The 18,200-nt window shown below is 35.4% G+C and overlaps 1 protein-coding gene across 1 annotated transcript; it reads left to right on the top strand.

Moving 5' to 3' along the window:
* The first annotated feature begins 6,439 nt into the window (after positions 1-6,439).
* Positions 6,440-11,228, top strand: LOC144980665 (uncharacterized). The gene is made up of 4 exons (XM_078928344.1): positions 6,440-6,578; positions 8,219-8,323; positions 8,622-8,869; positions 11,127-11,228. Exons 1-4 carry the CDS (start codon positions 6,452-6,454, stop codon positions 11,226-11,228), a joined length of 582 nt encoding a protein of 193 aa, XP_078784470.1. The 5' UTR covers positions 6,440-6,451.
* Positions 11,229-18,200: the final 6,972 nt, after the last annotated feature.

Genomic DNA, 18,200 nt, shown 5'->3' with positions numbered 1-18,200 from the left:
ATTTTTGAGAAAGTATTGTTTGTGTATGATAGAACCATGTGCTAGATAACCACAGCAGAATGACATTTTCTAAAGTACATTGTGGCATAATTAATTTAATTTTTGAGAAAGTATTGTTTGTGTATGATAGAACCATGGGCTAGATAAATACAGTAGAGTGACATTTTCTAAAGTACATTGTGGCCTAAATATATTTATTTTTGAGGCAATGTCGATTGTTTATACTGTGTACGGAATACATGGCTAATGATTTGGATAATCAACAAGATAGAATCAAGGACAGGATAACGGTAGCCATAGAAAAATTATAAACTGCTTGCATTTTGTGTCCTGATTGATCATGACGAGGAATCATGACCACACATTTCTAACGTGCAGTAGTCATGGAAGTAGTAGTGGTGGTAGTAGTAGAAGTAGTAGTAGTAGTAGTAGTAGTAGTAGTAGTAGTAGTAGTAGTAGTAGTAGTAGTAGTAGTAGTAGTATTAGTAGTAATAGTAGTAGTAGTAGTAGTAGTAGTAGTAGTAGTAGTAGTAGTAGTAGTAGTAGTAGTAGTAGTAGTAGTAGTAGTAGTAGTAATTTTGTATTCATTGCTATAAAACCGATATTAGCTAACTTGGTGATCGCTTTAAAAATTATCTTTACCTTAATTGTATTTGAAAGATAAAAGAATCAATTGGATTTTACGCACAGTATGTATCGTAATATATTAATATGTCAATATTTTTAAAAAATCTTCCTGATCGATGGCTGCATGGAAATAAAAATGAAAAATAGCCAATTTCATCATATGTACCGATACTCTCTCTTTCATTCTATCGCCTCTCCCCTTCTCTTTCTCTCTCTCTCTCTCTCTCTCTCTCTCTCTCTCTCTCTCACTTATTTCTTATTTCTAGCAAACTACAACAAAAGGATCGTCCCTGTTGGCCACTACTTCTCTCTATGATCGTTAGTCGGGTGCTTGAAAAGACAAATAATGCGTCTATTTCTGAGAAGGATCTATTCAATAGAAGGACGTCGCTACTTAAATTATAAAAAGAATACTTTTATGCTGCTCATCTGTAGATGTACTGTGTACTATTTTTTTTTCTTTCTTCTACTTTATATTTATGGCAATGGTTAACAGATTTATATGATATCTAGGGAAGTACCCCCCCCCCCCGCCCCCAAACCAAATCCCTCTTTTTGCTTTCATTTTTTTCTAATATTTTCAGCGCTACCGCCACCTCTGGCTCTTGGCTCCTTATCGACCATGACGCTAGAATAATATATATGATCTTTGGAGGAAAAACATTTCATAGAAAGACAGTGTTTGCAAAGATGACAATTTAGATGAATCCCTAGGAAAGAAGATTATAATTATTAAAGAAACTAATTGATACTTGTTTAGAATGGATACATGAAAAGATTAGGTGCACTCTCTCCTTTTAAATAAATCTCCAAATGTCAAAAAGGGTGAATCAGTTACTGGGCAATTTGGAGGAGTCAAGCAGGGATTATTGTATTTTTAGAGGCCCTGTCTCTCCACTATGTGGTCACATATTGCATCAATTCAATTCAATTCAAATATTTATTTATTGTCGGCATTTTAAAAATGTTTCATGGATAACGTAGTCAGGCTAATAGAAGCCTTTGACCGACATAGGCATCTTTCGAACTCAAATCGTTTCTCTCTGTCATACATCCACATGCATACACACATACGTACACACGCACATACACAGTAGACAAACATACTCACGCACATAGGCGCGAGAGTTCAACCACATGCACAACACATTCATAGCCATCCCACCTTCACCTTATTTCTGGTTTGAGGGAGTGAAAGAATAAGATTTATAGTGAACAAGAATTTGACTAAACAATCTCATTACAACCCAAAGGAAAATCGTCACATTCGTTACGATGCAACCAACACTTTTCTAATTTTGATATCTTGTGTACATCACAAATTATAGAGCAACTACTTTGTAACAGCGATATTAACATAGACATTGGATCACCAATACTACTGCAACCAGTGATGCAAGCGCCGTAAAACACTTCAAATAAATTTTGCTCAAATCTCTCTCTCTCTCTCTCTCTCTCTCTCTCTCTCTCTCTCTCTCTCTCTCTCTTCACACAAACACACACATACACACACACGCGCGCGCATACACACACACACACACACACACACACACACACACAAATAAATTGCGCTCACTGGATTAATTTTCATGTTTACCTTCCTGCACTTGCCAATAATAGCTAATGACAAATTCTTTAACCTCAAACTTTAGCCTCGTTAGTTTTTCAAGTTCATGTTGCTCTACTTATCACTAGATGAACTTTTAGCACTCTCTCTCTCTCTCTCTCTCTCTCTCTCTCTCTCTCTCTCTCACACACACACACACACACACACACACACACTACAACCACATTTTTTATCGCGACCACTACTACTACAACTACAACCACAACCATATCATCACTACCGCTACTACTTCAACCACCACCACCACATCATTATCATTTCCACTACTACTACAACCACCACCACTACATCATCATTACTACTACAACCACCACCACCACATCACCATTGCTACTACAACCATCACCACTACATCATCACTACTGCTACTACAACCACGCACACCACAACATCACTACTACTAGTTGTGTGTAGTTGCCTAACAGGCAAGACGTGTTTTTGTTGTTGTGACATTTATCTTTAATTTTTACCGATTTCAAGGATTTACACGTCATATTTCAATTCAATTTTTATTCAAGGATTTTTGTACAACACGTAAGATACCATTGTGATATTGCTTTAATTATATTTTATACGGTTTCGACATCATTTTCATCGAAATTGTTTCGGAGTATTTTACAATGTTTCACCAAGACCCCGCCATTTTTACTTGTTCTCACAACCAATTTTTACTGTCGGCTGTCGTTGGACTTTTATTCACCCTGCGCTTTTATTGTTTACAAATTGACAACACACACTCCTACCTCAAACGTGAACACCATTACAATCAACAAAAGATTGTCTGTAAACGTGGTGGTCGACGTAAACAACATGTTATTGAAACAACAGTCCCCCGACGTCCAGTGAACTGTCATCGTTCAATTCGACCACCACAGACTACTACTACTACTACTACTACTACTACTACTACTACTACTACTACTACTACTACTACTACTACTACTACTACTACTACTACTACTACTACAACTACCAACACAACATCATCCTGACTACCACCATTATTACAATCACAACCATTAGGATTTGGAGCTTTACTTCATTTGAAATAAGGAAACTTTGGGGCTGTATTTAGCAATGTGTTCATATATACTAATATAGTTCTAATCAGATATCTATTCTGATCAATACAATATTTACTACTACTACTACTACTACTACTACTACTACTACTACTACTACTACTACTACTACTACTACTACGACTACTACTACTACTACTGCAATTACTACTACTACTACTACTACTACTACTACTACTACTACTACTACTACTACTACTACTACTACTACTACTACACCCACCAACACAACATCATATGACTACTACCATTATTACAATCACAACCATTAGGATTTGGAGCTTTAATTCATTTGAAACTTTGGGGCTGTATTTAGCAATGTGTTCATATATCATAATATAGTTCTAATCAGATATCTATTTAGATCTATACAATATTTAAACACGATACCAAATACTAATCTAAATTCCCTTTTTTGCGTGTTTGCGGAAGTTCCTCTTTCGGCATTGAAATTCCTCCGAGTGGTGTCTGAAATTCCTGTGAGTCAAATTGAAAATTGACGTCTCTGCAAATTTTACTATTCTTGTCAAATTTCCAATGCCCTTATCTAAGGAGTTATCTTTGCCCATTGATTTCACTGTGCGTGAAAATGGTGCCTCACATCAAAGTCGATTTTCTCAAAACTTGGTTTTTACACTTTCCCTACTTCAAACGGTCATATCTCGGAAATGAATAATCAGAATTTTATAAATTTGGTATCAAATTTTAAAGCATAAAATAAGCTATGATTGGGTACCAAAATCCCAAAATTGAAAAATCTGACTTAATACCGTTTCCAGGCGGAGGGTTACAAATAAAGTATTTAATCTGATTTATTTTATTTTATTTGTCCTCAATGTTCATTTGTTATTGTTGTGCTTACGAATGGTTTGTACCCGAAACGTCCATTATCTGTACTTCTCTAATCCGAAGCCTGTCCGTTATCACCTTTTTATTAGTATTTTCACGATCCCAGGTTTAAAGCAGCTTTCACCGATCTCAAGTTTTATTGGTTCCAAGAATGAGGTCGATTCCAATATAATATCGTTTGTCGATGATTGGTCATATATATCGTTAACCTATTGAAGGAACGAAATTGACGTAACTGAGTTCTTTGTTAATGTTTTTAGACAGCCGTTTTTAGTTATTCTTACTAACTAGATAATTATAAATCAGACTATAAACGTTCGAGATTACACAGTTTTGAGTGTTGCTGCCTATTATCCGACTGGCGGATGTTGTGATTGTTTTAATTAAACGTATAACATCATAATAACTATAGCTATTGTTATTATTATTATCATTATTATTATTATTATTATTATTATTATTATTATTATTATTATTATTATTATTATTATTATTATTATTATTATTATTATTATTATTATCCTTATTATTATTATTATTATTATTATTATTATTATTATTATTATATTATTATTATTATTATTATTATTATATTATTATTATTATTATTATTATTATTATTATTATTATTATTATTATTATTATTATTATTATTATTATTATTATTATTATTATTATTATCACACAAGTTAAAATCAAATTCATATCCAAAGTTTAAGTGTTAAATGACGTTAAAGGAAGTGACGAACTGGATTATCTCCAAAAGATAATTGATGTATCTTTAACTACACGATTTGTAAAAGATATCCAGATAGTGAAGTATAAGGATAATCGTATAATCTGCTTTTGTCGTCATGATAATCCGACACTTGAGACAAAATACACTCAACCAGATTACCCCCTCTGAGCAGAAAAACAAAACTGACGCAGGCGTTGTCATATGGCGTGTCTTTTATTAGGATCGTCGCCAGAGCATGATTGCTAACAGTTAACTTGATCTCTGTTGGTATTACAACTGTAAACAAGTTTGAAGTAAAAATAACAAAAAAAATTATAATGATGTTGTTGATGAGGATAATGAGATCACATTGATACTATTACTACTACGACTACTGCTACTATTACTACTACTACTACTACTACTACTACTACTACTACTACTACTACTACTACTACTACTACTACTACTACTACTACTACTATATACATATTTCATAATGAATAATACTAACAATATCATTATTATAAATATTACTATCATTGTTAACTTTAGTGTTGGATTCTATATGACATGAATTCAATCATACTTACAAGTATTCCCCGTAGCCATGACACAAACATGAAATTTGTACAATCCATTTAAAGGGGCTACAAAAAAATTCGCACCCTCTATAAAGCCTTGGCCAATTTGTTTCTCTAATCCACTGAATAAAGGGCCTGTTTTCAGTATACTGTTATTGTAAATCCCAGCAACAAAGAATGAGTGGACGCTTTCTGGATTGCAAAGAGACAACCACGCGTCAGTGGGCAATGTTACGACTTATGTTGTTTGACTTGGGCATTATTGAGTCTACATAATTTTCAAAGACTATAATTAATAGCCTTCATCTGTCATGACGTCACTTCGCTCAAAATATCACATAGTGACTTAGCAACTAGTTCTAAACTATCGAAACAATAGCGCATGACCTTATGGAATACTTTTCCAACGAGCATTTAAGTGTGTCCATGGGAGAAAATCATTATGTATCCGATCATGTTTTGACTTTTATACATTCTGATCACATGACACGTGAAAAAGTTCTAGCCAGCATGGAGAATAAAAAGACCGATTTTTATCATTGCTAATATCATTGTCGGTAACGTTGTCGTCGTCGTCATCATCATCATCATCATCATCATCATCATCATCATCATGATCATCATCATCATCTTCCTCTTTTATTATTATTATTATTATTATTATTATTATTATTATTAATTATTATTATTATTATTATTATTATTATTATTATTATTATTATTATTATTGTTATTATTATTATTATTTTATTATTATTATTATTATTATTATTATTATCATTATTATTATTATTATTATTATTATTATTATTATTATTATTATTATTATTATTATTATTATTATTATTATTACTCCCACCACAAGGATTTGTAAAACAATAACAACTAGACACATATCCACAAAAAAGTACGGTTGTTGAAACATTACCATATTTACTATTACAGCCTTCATACGAAAATTGGAATGCCGGAGAACCCAAGGACTACGGAGGCCCGAGAAAATTGTGTGGAGATCTATTACAAAAGCACAGGGAAATGGAACGACAAGGAATGCAGCCGTACACAGCCTTTTGTGTGTCAGAAACCAGATCGTAAGTATACACGATATAGGCATATACCTTGAAATATATATTCAATATAATTGAATCGTGTTGGATACAAATACGGTACGAATAGTGCTCGACATGTAGCTATGGAGCGAATTGTTATTTTAATATTTACCACAATGTTTGAGTCAGTTTACATCGATGGTTCAGGCCTTTTCAGTCATCGACAGGAATGTGTGTTACATGAGTTTCGTTTGTTGTGTGTTGTTGCTTGTTGAAGTGGTTCCGTAGGTTTGCAGTTGCTTAGTAAGTCTTTTCGTCTATGTGGACAGTTATTGTACATCTCATTTTTCGTGCTGAATGTAGCTGCATGAGGTTATTTGATTATAGTATATTTCTCTTCCAGGCATAAGCTACATTGTTCTGATGATGATGTGTATCATGTTGCTTTAGATATAATTTTCCATGAAATGTTGGGTTCTAGTTTGTTGTCTTTTAATTTCCAAATATGTTCGCTGAGTTTTGTTAATTTTTTTTTGTTTGTGTTTCTAAATGTTGAGGTGTGGAGATTGCATCTTGTTTTGAAATTATTTTCCGCTAGTCCTACATATTTTCCTGCTTGTTTGTTTCAGTGTCGGTGACTGTTGATCGGTAAATTAAACTTGTTTCTAAACATTGTTTGTTTAGCTGGCAATGTTTCTTATTTCTGCGTTTGCTTTTTCTGGTTGGTGGGTTTTGCTCTTGTCGGTGGTTTATTAATATTTTTTGTTGTGGTTTGAATTTGTTCTATGTTGCGCATACACGAGTAGCTTATTTTTATGGTATTCCTGTTGATAATTTTATGTAGCCGGGGAATTTTTGAAATTGTGTATCAATTAACTTCAGGAACTGCTGTCCAATGTTTGTGCTGACGTTTTTGTCGAAAGGTGGATTGAACCAAGTAATATGTCGTTTTCTTGTTTTGCGTAATAATCAAAAATGTAGACTAATAAATCCATACAAAACTGAAATTGGAAAAATCAGCAAAAAGACATTAGCAAAAATAAATAATAACGTCAAAGAAGCAACTAAATTCAACCATTGGAAAAACACCGATGAAGTCATTGAATGGTTTTAAAATATCCAACACATCTATTAAAATAAAAAAATAATGAATTTCCCTCTTTTAATCCTCAAGCAAAAATTTGTCTTATGGTATATTCCAAGTAAGACTGGAATACCCCAGGTGTCATCGTGGCACATTGAACTACATAACGAGGTGAAAATTCGAACTAGGTATATATTATTCCAATACGAAGCAAAGATTACACTGCTGAGCCACACTGCCTCCCCCACAGACTGCCTCCACCCTTCCCAGCATGTCGTTACTGCGAGCCACGTTTTCCTCAACAATTTTGGATATCTCGATGAATTGAGGAAACCCAGCTGGATTGTATTTCATGTCTTTTTTGTGGAGGCATTACTACTGTAGCCTGATAGTCATTGTATAATGTATTTCCTTGGCATAAGGTGCTTATGGAGTCTTTTCCAAGGGCTTATTTTGTGGCACCCAAGGAGGAATTTAAACCTAGGATCTACAGGTCAGAAGGCGAGTATCGTACCATAACATCAACAAAAGCCTGAGAGTCATTGTGTTGTAATTATGTAATATTACAAGTATTAATTCTTCCTCATTTGTCTTTCAGTTGTCACTTTTGTCAGCATAAACTTTGAATACAGTAAAATATTCATTTCGGACCGAACTTGGGAGGTAAAACAAGGCGTAGATCACACCTCTTCAGATCCACAAGGTAAGCGTTTTTCAAGGTCTAGTGTTGATCTGAAGCTCTTTGAATGGAGGAGGAGGAGGAGGAGGAGGAGAATGAGGGGGAGGAGGAAGAGGAGGAAGAGGAGGAGGAGGAGGAGGAGAAGAAGAAGAAGAAGAAGAAGAAGAAGAAGAAGAAGAAGAAGAAGAAGAAGAAGATGAAGAACAAGAAGAGGAGAAGAAGAAGATATAGGTCAAAGAATTTTGAAATGAAACTTTTTTATTTTTAACCCATTATAAAATGAATTATGAATGAATTGCTCTTTTTATATTTATTTCGTCAGGTCACTTTTTGGAGTTTAACAAAATGCTTCATTTTAGTTATTCCAATTATTTTGACCTGACATCAAAAAGTTGCTTAACGTTCTGGGTGTGGAGAAAGGAAATCAGTTATCCAAGAATTGTGTTTTCTGTTTCGACCAACAATTATGATGATTTACAAGAAGTAAAATATGTAAACGATTCCCTTGTAGGTGAATGGGTTGAGACCTTTGGTGATATAACCCCCAATTATATAGACCAACAATACGGGGTAAGAATTTTTTTTAAATAGCTTCGTGCTTCCGAGCGCAGCCATCGTTAACATATAGCCTGACACTAGATGCCTCTAGGACTGGCAGTTTGGTGTCATTTTTAGCGTAGCCATTGTTAATACATAGCCTGACACTAGATGCCTCTAGGACTGGCAGTTTGGTGTCATTTTTTAGCTTTGTTTAGGGTCTAGTGTTTGTGATTAGTAGAGCTCAAGGAAACAAGATATGTCATTGGTTGAAGTATAGAATACAGCTCAGGATTAGTTTTCTTTTGTGGCAAAAGATTGGCATTTTGAGGTCATTTTTTGGTCAGTGTCAGGCTATAGCTTTACGATGGCTACGTTCCTAGTAACAACGCCAGCAAAATACAACAACAAGCAATAAAAACACAAATACGATTGTTAATCATAAAGTAATGGGAGTCCTTATTATTTTAAAACAAACTGAATCAATAACATGCATCATACCTGAAATTAAAACTGGCATTAGCTGAGTGGAATGCTAATTCTCAACATAGTCTTCGCCTCTTTCGATAACCACAATCCAACTTTTTGTAAGACCATACATTCCGTCCACGTCAAACAGAGTTGACTGAACTTTCAATCAATTTTTCACTACTGTATTGTCATCTTCATTATCTTCAAAGCGATGTCCCCTCATTGCCTCCTTTAGTGGATCAAAAACAAAATAGTGATGACAAAGACCTGCTCTTACCTTACCCGGGTTCCATCTCTTTCCAGAGGTCGGATGTCATGGCCTTCCATCCTTCACGGTCCATTGCAGCCTCGTTACAGTCTACCATGCGCCGTCCTGTAGCTTCCTTTATGCCATCTGTCCATGATTTCCTTTGTCTTCCTCTACCTCTCTTTCCTTCAATTCTTCCCTCCATTATCCTTTTTTCGAGACTATCATGTCTTCGCATATGTCCAAAATATGACAGGTTTTTGTGCTTCACAGTCAAAAGAAGTTCTTTTTGTTTTTGGCCCATTAGGTCGAGGACTTCGATGTTTGTTTTTCTTGCTGTCCAAGGTATTTTCAGCATTCTCCTGTACGTCCACATCTCAAAAGCTTCAATACGTTGTTCTGTCTGTGCGGTTAGTGTCCACGTTCCACAACCATAAAAGAAAATGGACCACACAAAGCATTTGGTGCATCTCATTCGTGTTCTGATGGAGATATTTGTGTTGGTGAGGATTGACTTTAGTTTCATGAACGCATTTTTGGCCAGCATTATTCGTCTCCTGATCTCTTTGTCAGACTTTGCATCGGATGTTACCAACTGCCCCAAGTACGTGAGCTCCTTTACTTGTTCCACTGGACACTCTTCTATTTCTATGGGCTCTTTCTTTTTTGTTATCACCATTGTTTTTGTCTTCTTCCTGCTCATAAATACTGAAAGACCAAATCATGGACATCGAGAAAGCTCAAACTGTGGACAATGGAGAAAAAAATGGAAAATGTCAACAATTTTGTATATCCTGGGGCAAGAATAGAGGCAAATGAAAAATCGAACCCTGAAATTCAAAATAGGATAGCACTTGCATGGAAAAGTGAAAGCATCCAACTGAAAATGAAAACATTAAGTACAATGCATAATTTCAACCGCAATAAAATGGATGTGAATTACGGACAATCACAAAAAATCGATGAGAATAAATGAAGAGCTACCGGAAAATTAACCACATTCCCTGGACAGCAAAGGAAACTAACATAAATGGGAAAGAGTCCCTGGCCATTTGGGAGCCATATCTCATTAAAATGATACGAAACTAAATCTAGACTTTTTTGGACATATCAAAAGAAATGACACCCTTGATTGTTTTTTTTTATAGAAGGTAGGCCTATGAGTACAGTAAAACGGGGAGAGGGAGACCAGGAAGAAGATAGTCAAAAGACAACAGTGAATGGATGAATAAGTCAATGACTGAATGTGGAAGGATGGTGCCGGACAGAAGCTTGTTTCCGTTGGCAGGTGCGGAGGATAAGCCTTAATGATGATGATTTATGTATTTATTGTTGGCTGACGAAGGGTTTTGAGTCCGAAGAGTTCCGTGTTTGGTATTTTGTTCTTATATTGAAGCTGTTAATTTATTATCGGATTAATTCTAGTAAAGTTTATACAATGTAAATATTCCTGATCTCTGCAACTGTATAGTCTATATTTGGGAAATGGCCCTCTGATTAAATGTGATGACATATTGCTTAGAAAAGGAACTTGTGCATGTTTTTGATGTAACGAGAATTTAAATATTTTAGATCAGTGCATATATAGAAGGCATTCCAGTTGAGTCCAATCGAGTTAAAGTGGATGATATCTTGCTGAGGAAGGGAACTTGTGGAAGTTATGTATATAACTAGTCAGTATCATTTTAGGGAACTTTCTGTCTAAGACTAAGAATAGTTATGTACTTGGTCCTCTTCACCTGTTTCTCTCTCTCTCTCTCTCTCTCTCTCTCTCTCTCTCTCTCTCTCTCTCTCTCTCTCTCTGTATATATATATATATATATATATATATATTACATATTCTATCTATCTACCTTTCTCTAGTCTCTCTCTCTCTCTCTCTCTCTCTCTCTCTGTCTCTCCCTCTCTTTTATATGTTAAGTGTTGCTGTTGCCAAAGGCCCCTTTGTAAAGCGCTTTAAACACGTTTAGTGAATATTGCTCTATATAAAGCTCAAGTATATACCAGGTGGTCACAAAAAAATAATTAAAAAACCACCAAAAATACTCTCCACCCCCCCCCCCCCCAAAAAAAAAAATAATAAATAAACAACAAAAAAACACAAAAAAACAAACGCATCGTTGCTTTTTTCTTTCTAAACTGTTATAAAAATATCTTGTCCAAATTGTCACCTCTATTAAAACTATAAAGATATTTGAATAAGCGGTTTATGAATAAAATTGAATCTTGTAACACCACCTAAAAATGTCGATAGCAGCAAGTTATTGAGCTACACTGGTCAGACAAAATCATAAATGAGGATCTATCTGACAGATGTAGAGTACAGCCGATCAGTGTCGAATAAGGAAGCAAAGATGGATATTGTTCGGACACGGGATCCGACAAGATGAAAATATTCCAGCACAAACCTAGATGGATGATTACTTCAAACAAGGAGCCCAATACAAAGGGTGTACATCAACTTCACTTTCAACAACATTGAATCAGGATAAAAAAATATATAAAATATATTTAGAAACAACAACCGAAGAACTAATTTCAACAACACAAGGAGACATTCAACTGCCTCAGCACCTTTTAACACCCATGATGACTTTCTTTAGCTAGAACACTTGCACTGGACAGAGATTTGTGGAAATAAATTACTGTTTGTGGTGACATAATTAATGTTTGCTAAAAATGGCAACAAAACTAGAGATGATCGCCATTTTACTCTGCAATGTTGCGTCATTCTTTTCTGACTACGGTTTTTTTAAAAATATTCACCGTATCTTTTTTGTTTCTCATTTCATATCAAAACATTTTGATAGGCTAGATGGTCTACATAAAAAGGATTTGTTTTATTTGTGTTTTGATAGGCTAAACGGTCTAAGTAAGAAGGATTTGTTTTATTTGTGTTTTGATAGGCTAAACGGTCTAAGTAAGAAGGATTTGTTTTATTTGTGTTTTGATAGGCTAGACGTTCTAAGTAAGAAGGATTTGTTATATTTGTGTTTTGATAGGCTAGACGGTCTAAGTAAGAAGGATTTGTTTTATTTGTGTTTTGATAGGCTAAACGGTCTAAGTAAGAAGGATTTGTTTTATTTGTGTTTTGATACGCTAGACGGTCTAAGTAAGAAGGATTTGTATTATTTGTGTTTTGATAGGCTAGACGGTCTAAGTAAGAAGGATTTGTTTTATTTGTGTTTTGATAGGCTAGACGGTCTAAGTAAGAAGGATTTGTATTATTTGTGTTTTGATAGGCTAAACGGTCTAAGTAAGAAGGATTTGTTTTATTTGTGTTTTGATAGGCTAGACGGTCTGAGTAAGAAGGATTTCTTTTATTTGTGTTTTGATAGGCTAGACGGTCTAAGTAAGAAGGATTTGTTTTATTTGTGTTTTGATAGGCTGGATGGTCTAAGTAAGAAGGATTTGTTTTATTTGTGTTTTGATAGGCTAGACGGTCTAAGTAAGAAGGATTTGTTTTATTTGTGTTTTGATAGGCTAGACGGTCTAAGTAAGAAGGATTTGTTTTATTTGTGTTTTGATAAGCTAGACGGTCTAAGTAAGAAGGATTTGTATTATTTGTGTTTTGATAGGCTAGACGGTCTACGTAAGAAGGATTTGTTTTATTTGTGTTTTGATAGGCTAGACGGTCTGAGTAAGAAGGATTTGTTTTATTTGTGTTTTGATAGGCTAGACGGTCTAAGTAAGAAGGATTTGTTTTATTTGTGTTTTGATAGGCTAGACGGTCTAAGTTAGAAGGATTTGTTTTATTTGTGTTTTGATAGGCTAGACGGTCTAAGTAAGAAGGATTTGTTTTATTTGTGTTTTGATAGGCTAGACGGTCTAAGTAAGAAGGATTTGTTTTATTTGTGTTTTGATAGGCTAGACGGTCTAAGTAAGAAGGATTTGTATTATTTGTGTTTTGATAGGCTAGACGGTCTACGTAAGAAGGATTTGTTTTATTTGTGTTTTGATAGGCTAGACGGTCTACGTAAAAAGGATTTGTTTTATTTGTGTTTTGATAGGCTAGACGGTCTACATAAAAAGGATTTGTTTTATTTGTGTTTTGATAGGCTAGACGGTCTAAGTAAGAAGGATTTGTTTTATTTGTGTTTTGATAGGCTAGACGGTCTGAGTAAGAAGGATTTCTTTTATTTGTGTTTTGATAGGCTAGACGGTCTAAGTAAGAAGGATTTGTTTTATTTGTGTGTTGATAGGCTAGACGGTCTAAGTAAGAAGGATTTGTTTTATTTGTGTTTTGATAGGCTAGACGGTCTAAGTAAGAAGGATTTGTTATATTTGTGTTTTGATAGGCTAAACGGTCTAAGTAAGAAGGATTTGTTTTATTTGTGTTTTGATACGCTAGACGGTCTAAGTAAGAAGGGTTTGTTTTATTTGTGTTTTGATAGGCTGGACGGTCTAAGTAAGAAGGATTTGTTTTATTTGTGTTTTGATAGGCTAAACGGTCTAAGTAAGAAGGATTTGTTTTATTTGTGTTTTGATAGGCTAGACAGTCTGAGTCAGAAGGATTTGTTTTATTTGTGTTTTGATAGGCTAGACGGTCTAAGTAAGAAGGATTTGTTTTTATTGTGTTTTGAATTTAAAAGAAAGAAAATGACGTCTTAGAGATCCAACCCGACAAAGAGCGGTGTGTTTTGTTTTGTTTTTTTGTGACCACCTGTCATTGCCTCTTCATTGTATTCATCATCACAGCTTGTGTGATAATGTGTGACATCGTGCCTGTGAGTCACACAATGTTATCATTTTAACCACAAGAAATGAAGTCAGTAGGAAAGTGCAAGAAGACAATAGAGAATGTTCTTCTTTTCGCGGCGGCGATGGGGGCTCGAACCCGCGACCTTACTGGTAAGACAACTCCGCCTGGCCGGGGAGAGCGTGGCTCTACCGTATGAGCTATACACGATCCCCCCAAAAAAAGATCGCTTTTAACCCTAGTCTTTTTGTTAGAGTCTTCTCTCCCTGACTTCTTGAGGTCACGGGTTCAACACACACAAACGCAGCGAAGTAAGTGGCCAGCATTTGAGCTTAACAGCCAACAACGCAAACATGTAAGATAGATAAAAACAATTGAGACATTGAGTTTGCTCCGGTATTTGGGGTGAATTTTTAATTCAGAAAAGTGAGTTGAGCAAGTACTTATGTTGATAACAACAAGAAATGAAGTGAGTGCCAGAAGACAATAGAGAATATTTCTTTTTTCGCGGCGCGATGAGGGCTCGACCTTACTGGTACGACAACTCTGCCTGACCGGGGAGATCGTGGTTCTATCGTATGAGCTATCCGGGATATAAAAAAAAAGAAGAAAAAAGATCGCTTTTAACCCTAGTCTTTTTATTAGTCTTCTCTCCCTGACTTCTTGAGGTCACGGGTAAAACATTTTTTTTTTGTTTTGTTTTTAAGGGTTTTACGGCGCTTGCAACACATTTAGGTTATATCAGCGCCAGTGAAAATGGGATAGTAAAAAGTTCTAGAATTACAATTAAAGCACCCAAGAGAAAGTAAGACAAAGGGGAATGGGAACAAATAGGGATCAGATGTAGATTCCAAGAGCATACCACCAATGCACTTAGTTTAAGATCACCTATGTCTCATCCGGACACAAGCACAAAATCCAACAAAGAGGAATACACTCAAATGCTTACATTATACATTAAAAATAACAAATATAATAATACATAACAGAGAGATGATTTACAAGGAAAAAAATATCATCTCCCAAAACAATAACTGTGCATTTGACTGTTTCCCTCCCAGCCAGGACTCCGACGAGGGCCCGGAAAAAAACAAGTAATCTCATTCCAAGACAAAGACAGAAAGCTTGTTGGATAAGATATAAGGGGATAGAAGACACAGTATGTACCTCCCTGTCCGCTATGGGAGGTCAGGATCCCCACCCAGACGGGTAAAACACACACACATCTATCATTTTAACGACATAATAACATAGGCAAATCGTTTCACATCGTGACTCAGACATTTAAGCTTATTTAGCACCTACAAAACCAAAATGAAATGATTTGGTTCTAAACCTTTTGTCCCGAAATGATTGCGGTACTTGCTTTTAACTAGTTTGCCACACCCTAACATCACTGGTTGAAAAGGAGGAGGATTGTCAATATGATAATCAGCATAAAATGTGCGACCTCATATGCTACTTGGTACTAATTTCTTCCCGACTACCTAAATTTGAGATGAAATCTACTTGATGTACACGATTTGGAACATGCCGTGATTATGGGTGTTGCTGTGTGCGTGCGCGTGTGTGTATAAAAAAACCCATCGAGTCCCACGTACCACTTGTCTTGAAATGTATTTGAAATTATTCAACTCAATAGTGAAAACAGTAAGTGCATACAATTCAAAATTTCTTCAGTAAGACAAGCTTTACAAAACAACAGATAACATTGTGTGATGTGCAAAACAAAACTAATCTCAAAAAGAAAAATGTTCATTGCATCATCATAGTCATAACAAATGTGACGATTTTCGTGTGGTTGGTGTATCAATGGTTAACATTTTGCAAACATATTGGATATGATAAAAATTACATGTTTTCTATTAAATTATTTTGTTCATGTTTGTTAACCTAGAAAGTCACTTTTCATAAATATAATTGTACTTTCAATTTCAGGTGTGATGACAGGAATTTGGAAATCTGTAAAAGGGGAGAATACCCACCATTATTCTTTATCTCAGCAAATTGAATTCTATTCCATTTACTTCATTTCTGCATACATACAATGATAAAATAAACTCAACGCAAAATTAACAAATGTATTCACTTTATTTATATTTTGTTTTCAACTAAAACAAAAACAATTTCTATCGTTCTGGCAAGAAAACATTTTAAAAGTACAGGGAAAAACTACAGAAGTCCACGTTTTAGAAATATTTGTGACTGCAGCCATTATGATGTCGGGGAATAAACTTTCCCTCTAAAAATAGAACAACGGAAAAACCAACAATCTCAACTCTTAAACGATTGTAAGTTCTTCGTTCTTCTACTTATAGACGGAATGTTTAAACTCTTGACAGCACTCAAAGGGGGCAAACTCTTGACATTACTCAAAGGTGGGAAACTCTTGACATCACTCAAAGGGGGCAAACTCTTGACATCACTCAAAGGGGGCAAACTTTTGACATCACTCAAAGGGGGCAAACTCTTGACATCACTCAAAGGGGGCAAACTCTTGACATCGCTCAAAGGGGGCAAACTTTTGACATCACTCAAAGGGGGCAGACACTTGACATCACTCAAAGGGGGCAAACTCTTGACATCACTCAAAGGGGGCAAACTCTTGACATCACTCAAAGGGGCCAAACTCTTGACATCACTCAAAGGGGGCAAACTCTTGACATCACTCAAAGTGGGCAAACTCTTGACATCACTCAAAGGGGGCAGACACTTGAACTGAACTGCTGGGTGGACAGGGGGTCAGAAAAAATCTGGTTTGCATCCGAGATCGATCTGTTCTACCAACTCAGCAATCGCCCCCCCCCCCCCCCCCCCCCCGCCCCGCCAATCGTTACAAATCAACCAACAATTTTATTATTTTGATTTCTTTTGTTCTTAATAAAATTCTTTTTTTTTTAAAGTTCTGTTAATATTATAAAAGATTGACACCGACTTCTAGAGCTCATTTTGCTGAACAATATTTTGTATATAATGTCCCATTTTTGTTTCTGAATCTGAATCTTCCTTTAATGTGCACTTTCACTCATAAAGATTTTGACATGAGCGATAACAACATTAAGGTGAAAATTCAGCAGTGATCTAGAAGCTCTGAAAATAAATCGGAAGTGGGTGCAGATCTAACCTCCGCGGCAAATTGTTCCAATTCTAATCGTGATGGTTCTGGGGTAAAATGAGAATTTTCAGGTCTTTGGTGGATGTTGGTCAGGGGAATGAAACTGTCCATGTGGGAAGTCCTGGATGTTAGTGTCGGGGTTTGGAGATCAGGATTTGAACTCGCCACCAGGTTGTGCTACTTTCATTCTAGTTTGGAGTGTTTTGAGTGAGAAAAATCTATTTTGTTTTTTGGTGTGCATGAAGTTTTGGGGTCATTCCTGAAAAAAAGCTGGCTGGTAATGATAAAGAGAGAGTTTTATGGCGCTTGCAACGCATTTAGAATATATCAGCGCCAGTAAAAAGGAAGAAAATGGGATGGTAAACAGTTCTAGAATTACAATTAAAGCACCCAAGAAAAGGTAAGACAAAGGGGAACTGGGAACAAATAGGGATCAGATGTAGATTTCAAGAGCACACCACCAATGTACTTAGTTTGAGATCACCTCTAAGTCTCATCCGATTACAAGCACAGGATCCAACAAAGAGGAATACACTCAAATGCTTATATTATACATTCAAAATAACAAATACAATACATAACAGAATACACATAATATTTTAACGAAATGTCTTGACTGTTTTTTAGAACCTATTACTGTAATCATAAATAACTCATTGCAGTCTGGGGCTGTACCAGATTGCTACAAAAAAGCAATCATCACTCCTCTTTATAAAAAGCACAATTTAGACCCTGAAAATCTGAAAAATTACCGCCCTGTTTCTAATCTGCTCTTTCTTTCAAAAATCCTGGAAAGAGTAGTGCTAAAGCAGCTAAAGAATCATCTAGACTC

The sequence above is a fragment of the Berghia stephanieae genome, chromosome 10 (genome assembly GCF_034508935.2).
Source record: "Berghia stephanieae isolate SIO BIC M18660-M18661 chromosome 10, UCSD_Bste_1.3, whole genome shotgun sequence".
NCBI lineage: Eukaryota > Metazoa > Mollusca > Gastropoda > Nudibranchia > Aeolidiidae > Berghia > Berghia stephanieae.
This window is presented reverse-complemented; position numbering and strand designations above follow the sequence as displayed.

Excerpts from the sequence above, each read along its gene's own strand:
- LOC144980665 (XM_078928344.1), top strand. The coding sequence starts at position 6,452 with ATGCCGGAGAACCCAAGGACTACGGAGGCCCGAGAAAATTGTGTGGAG. Across the intron at positions 8,324-8,621 it reads CACCTCTTCAGATCCACAAG|GTCACTTTTTGGAGTTTAAC; the intron begins GTAAGCGTTTTT and ends TTATTTCGTCAG. Across the intron at positions 8,870-11,126 it reads ATATAGACCAACAATACGGG|ATCAGTGCATATATAGAAGG; the intron begins GTAAGAATTTTT and ends TAAATATTTTAG.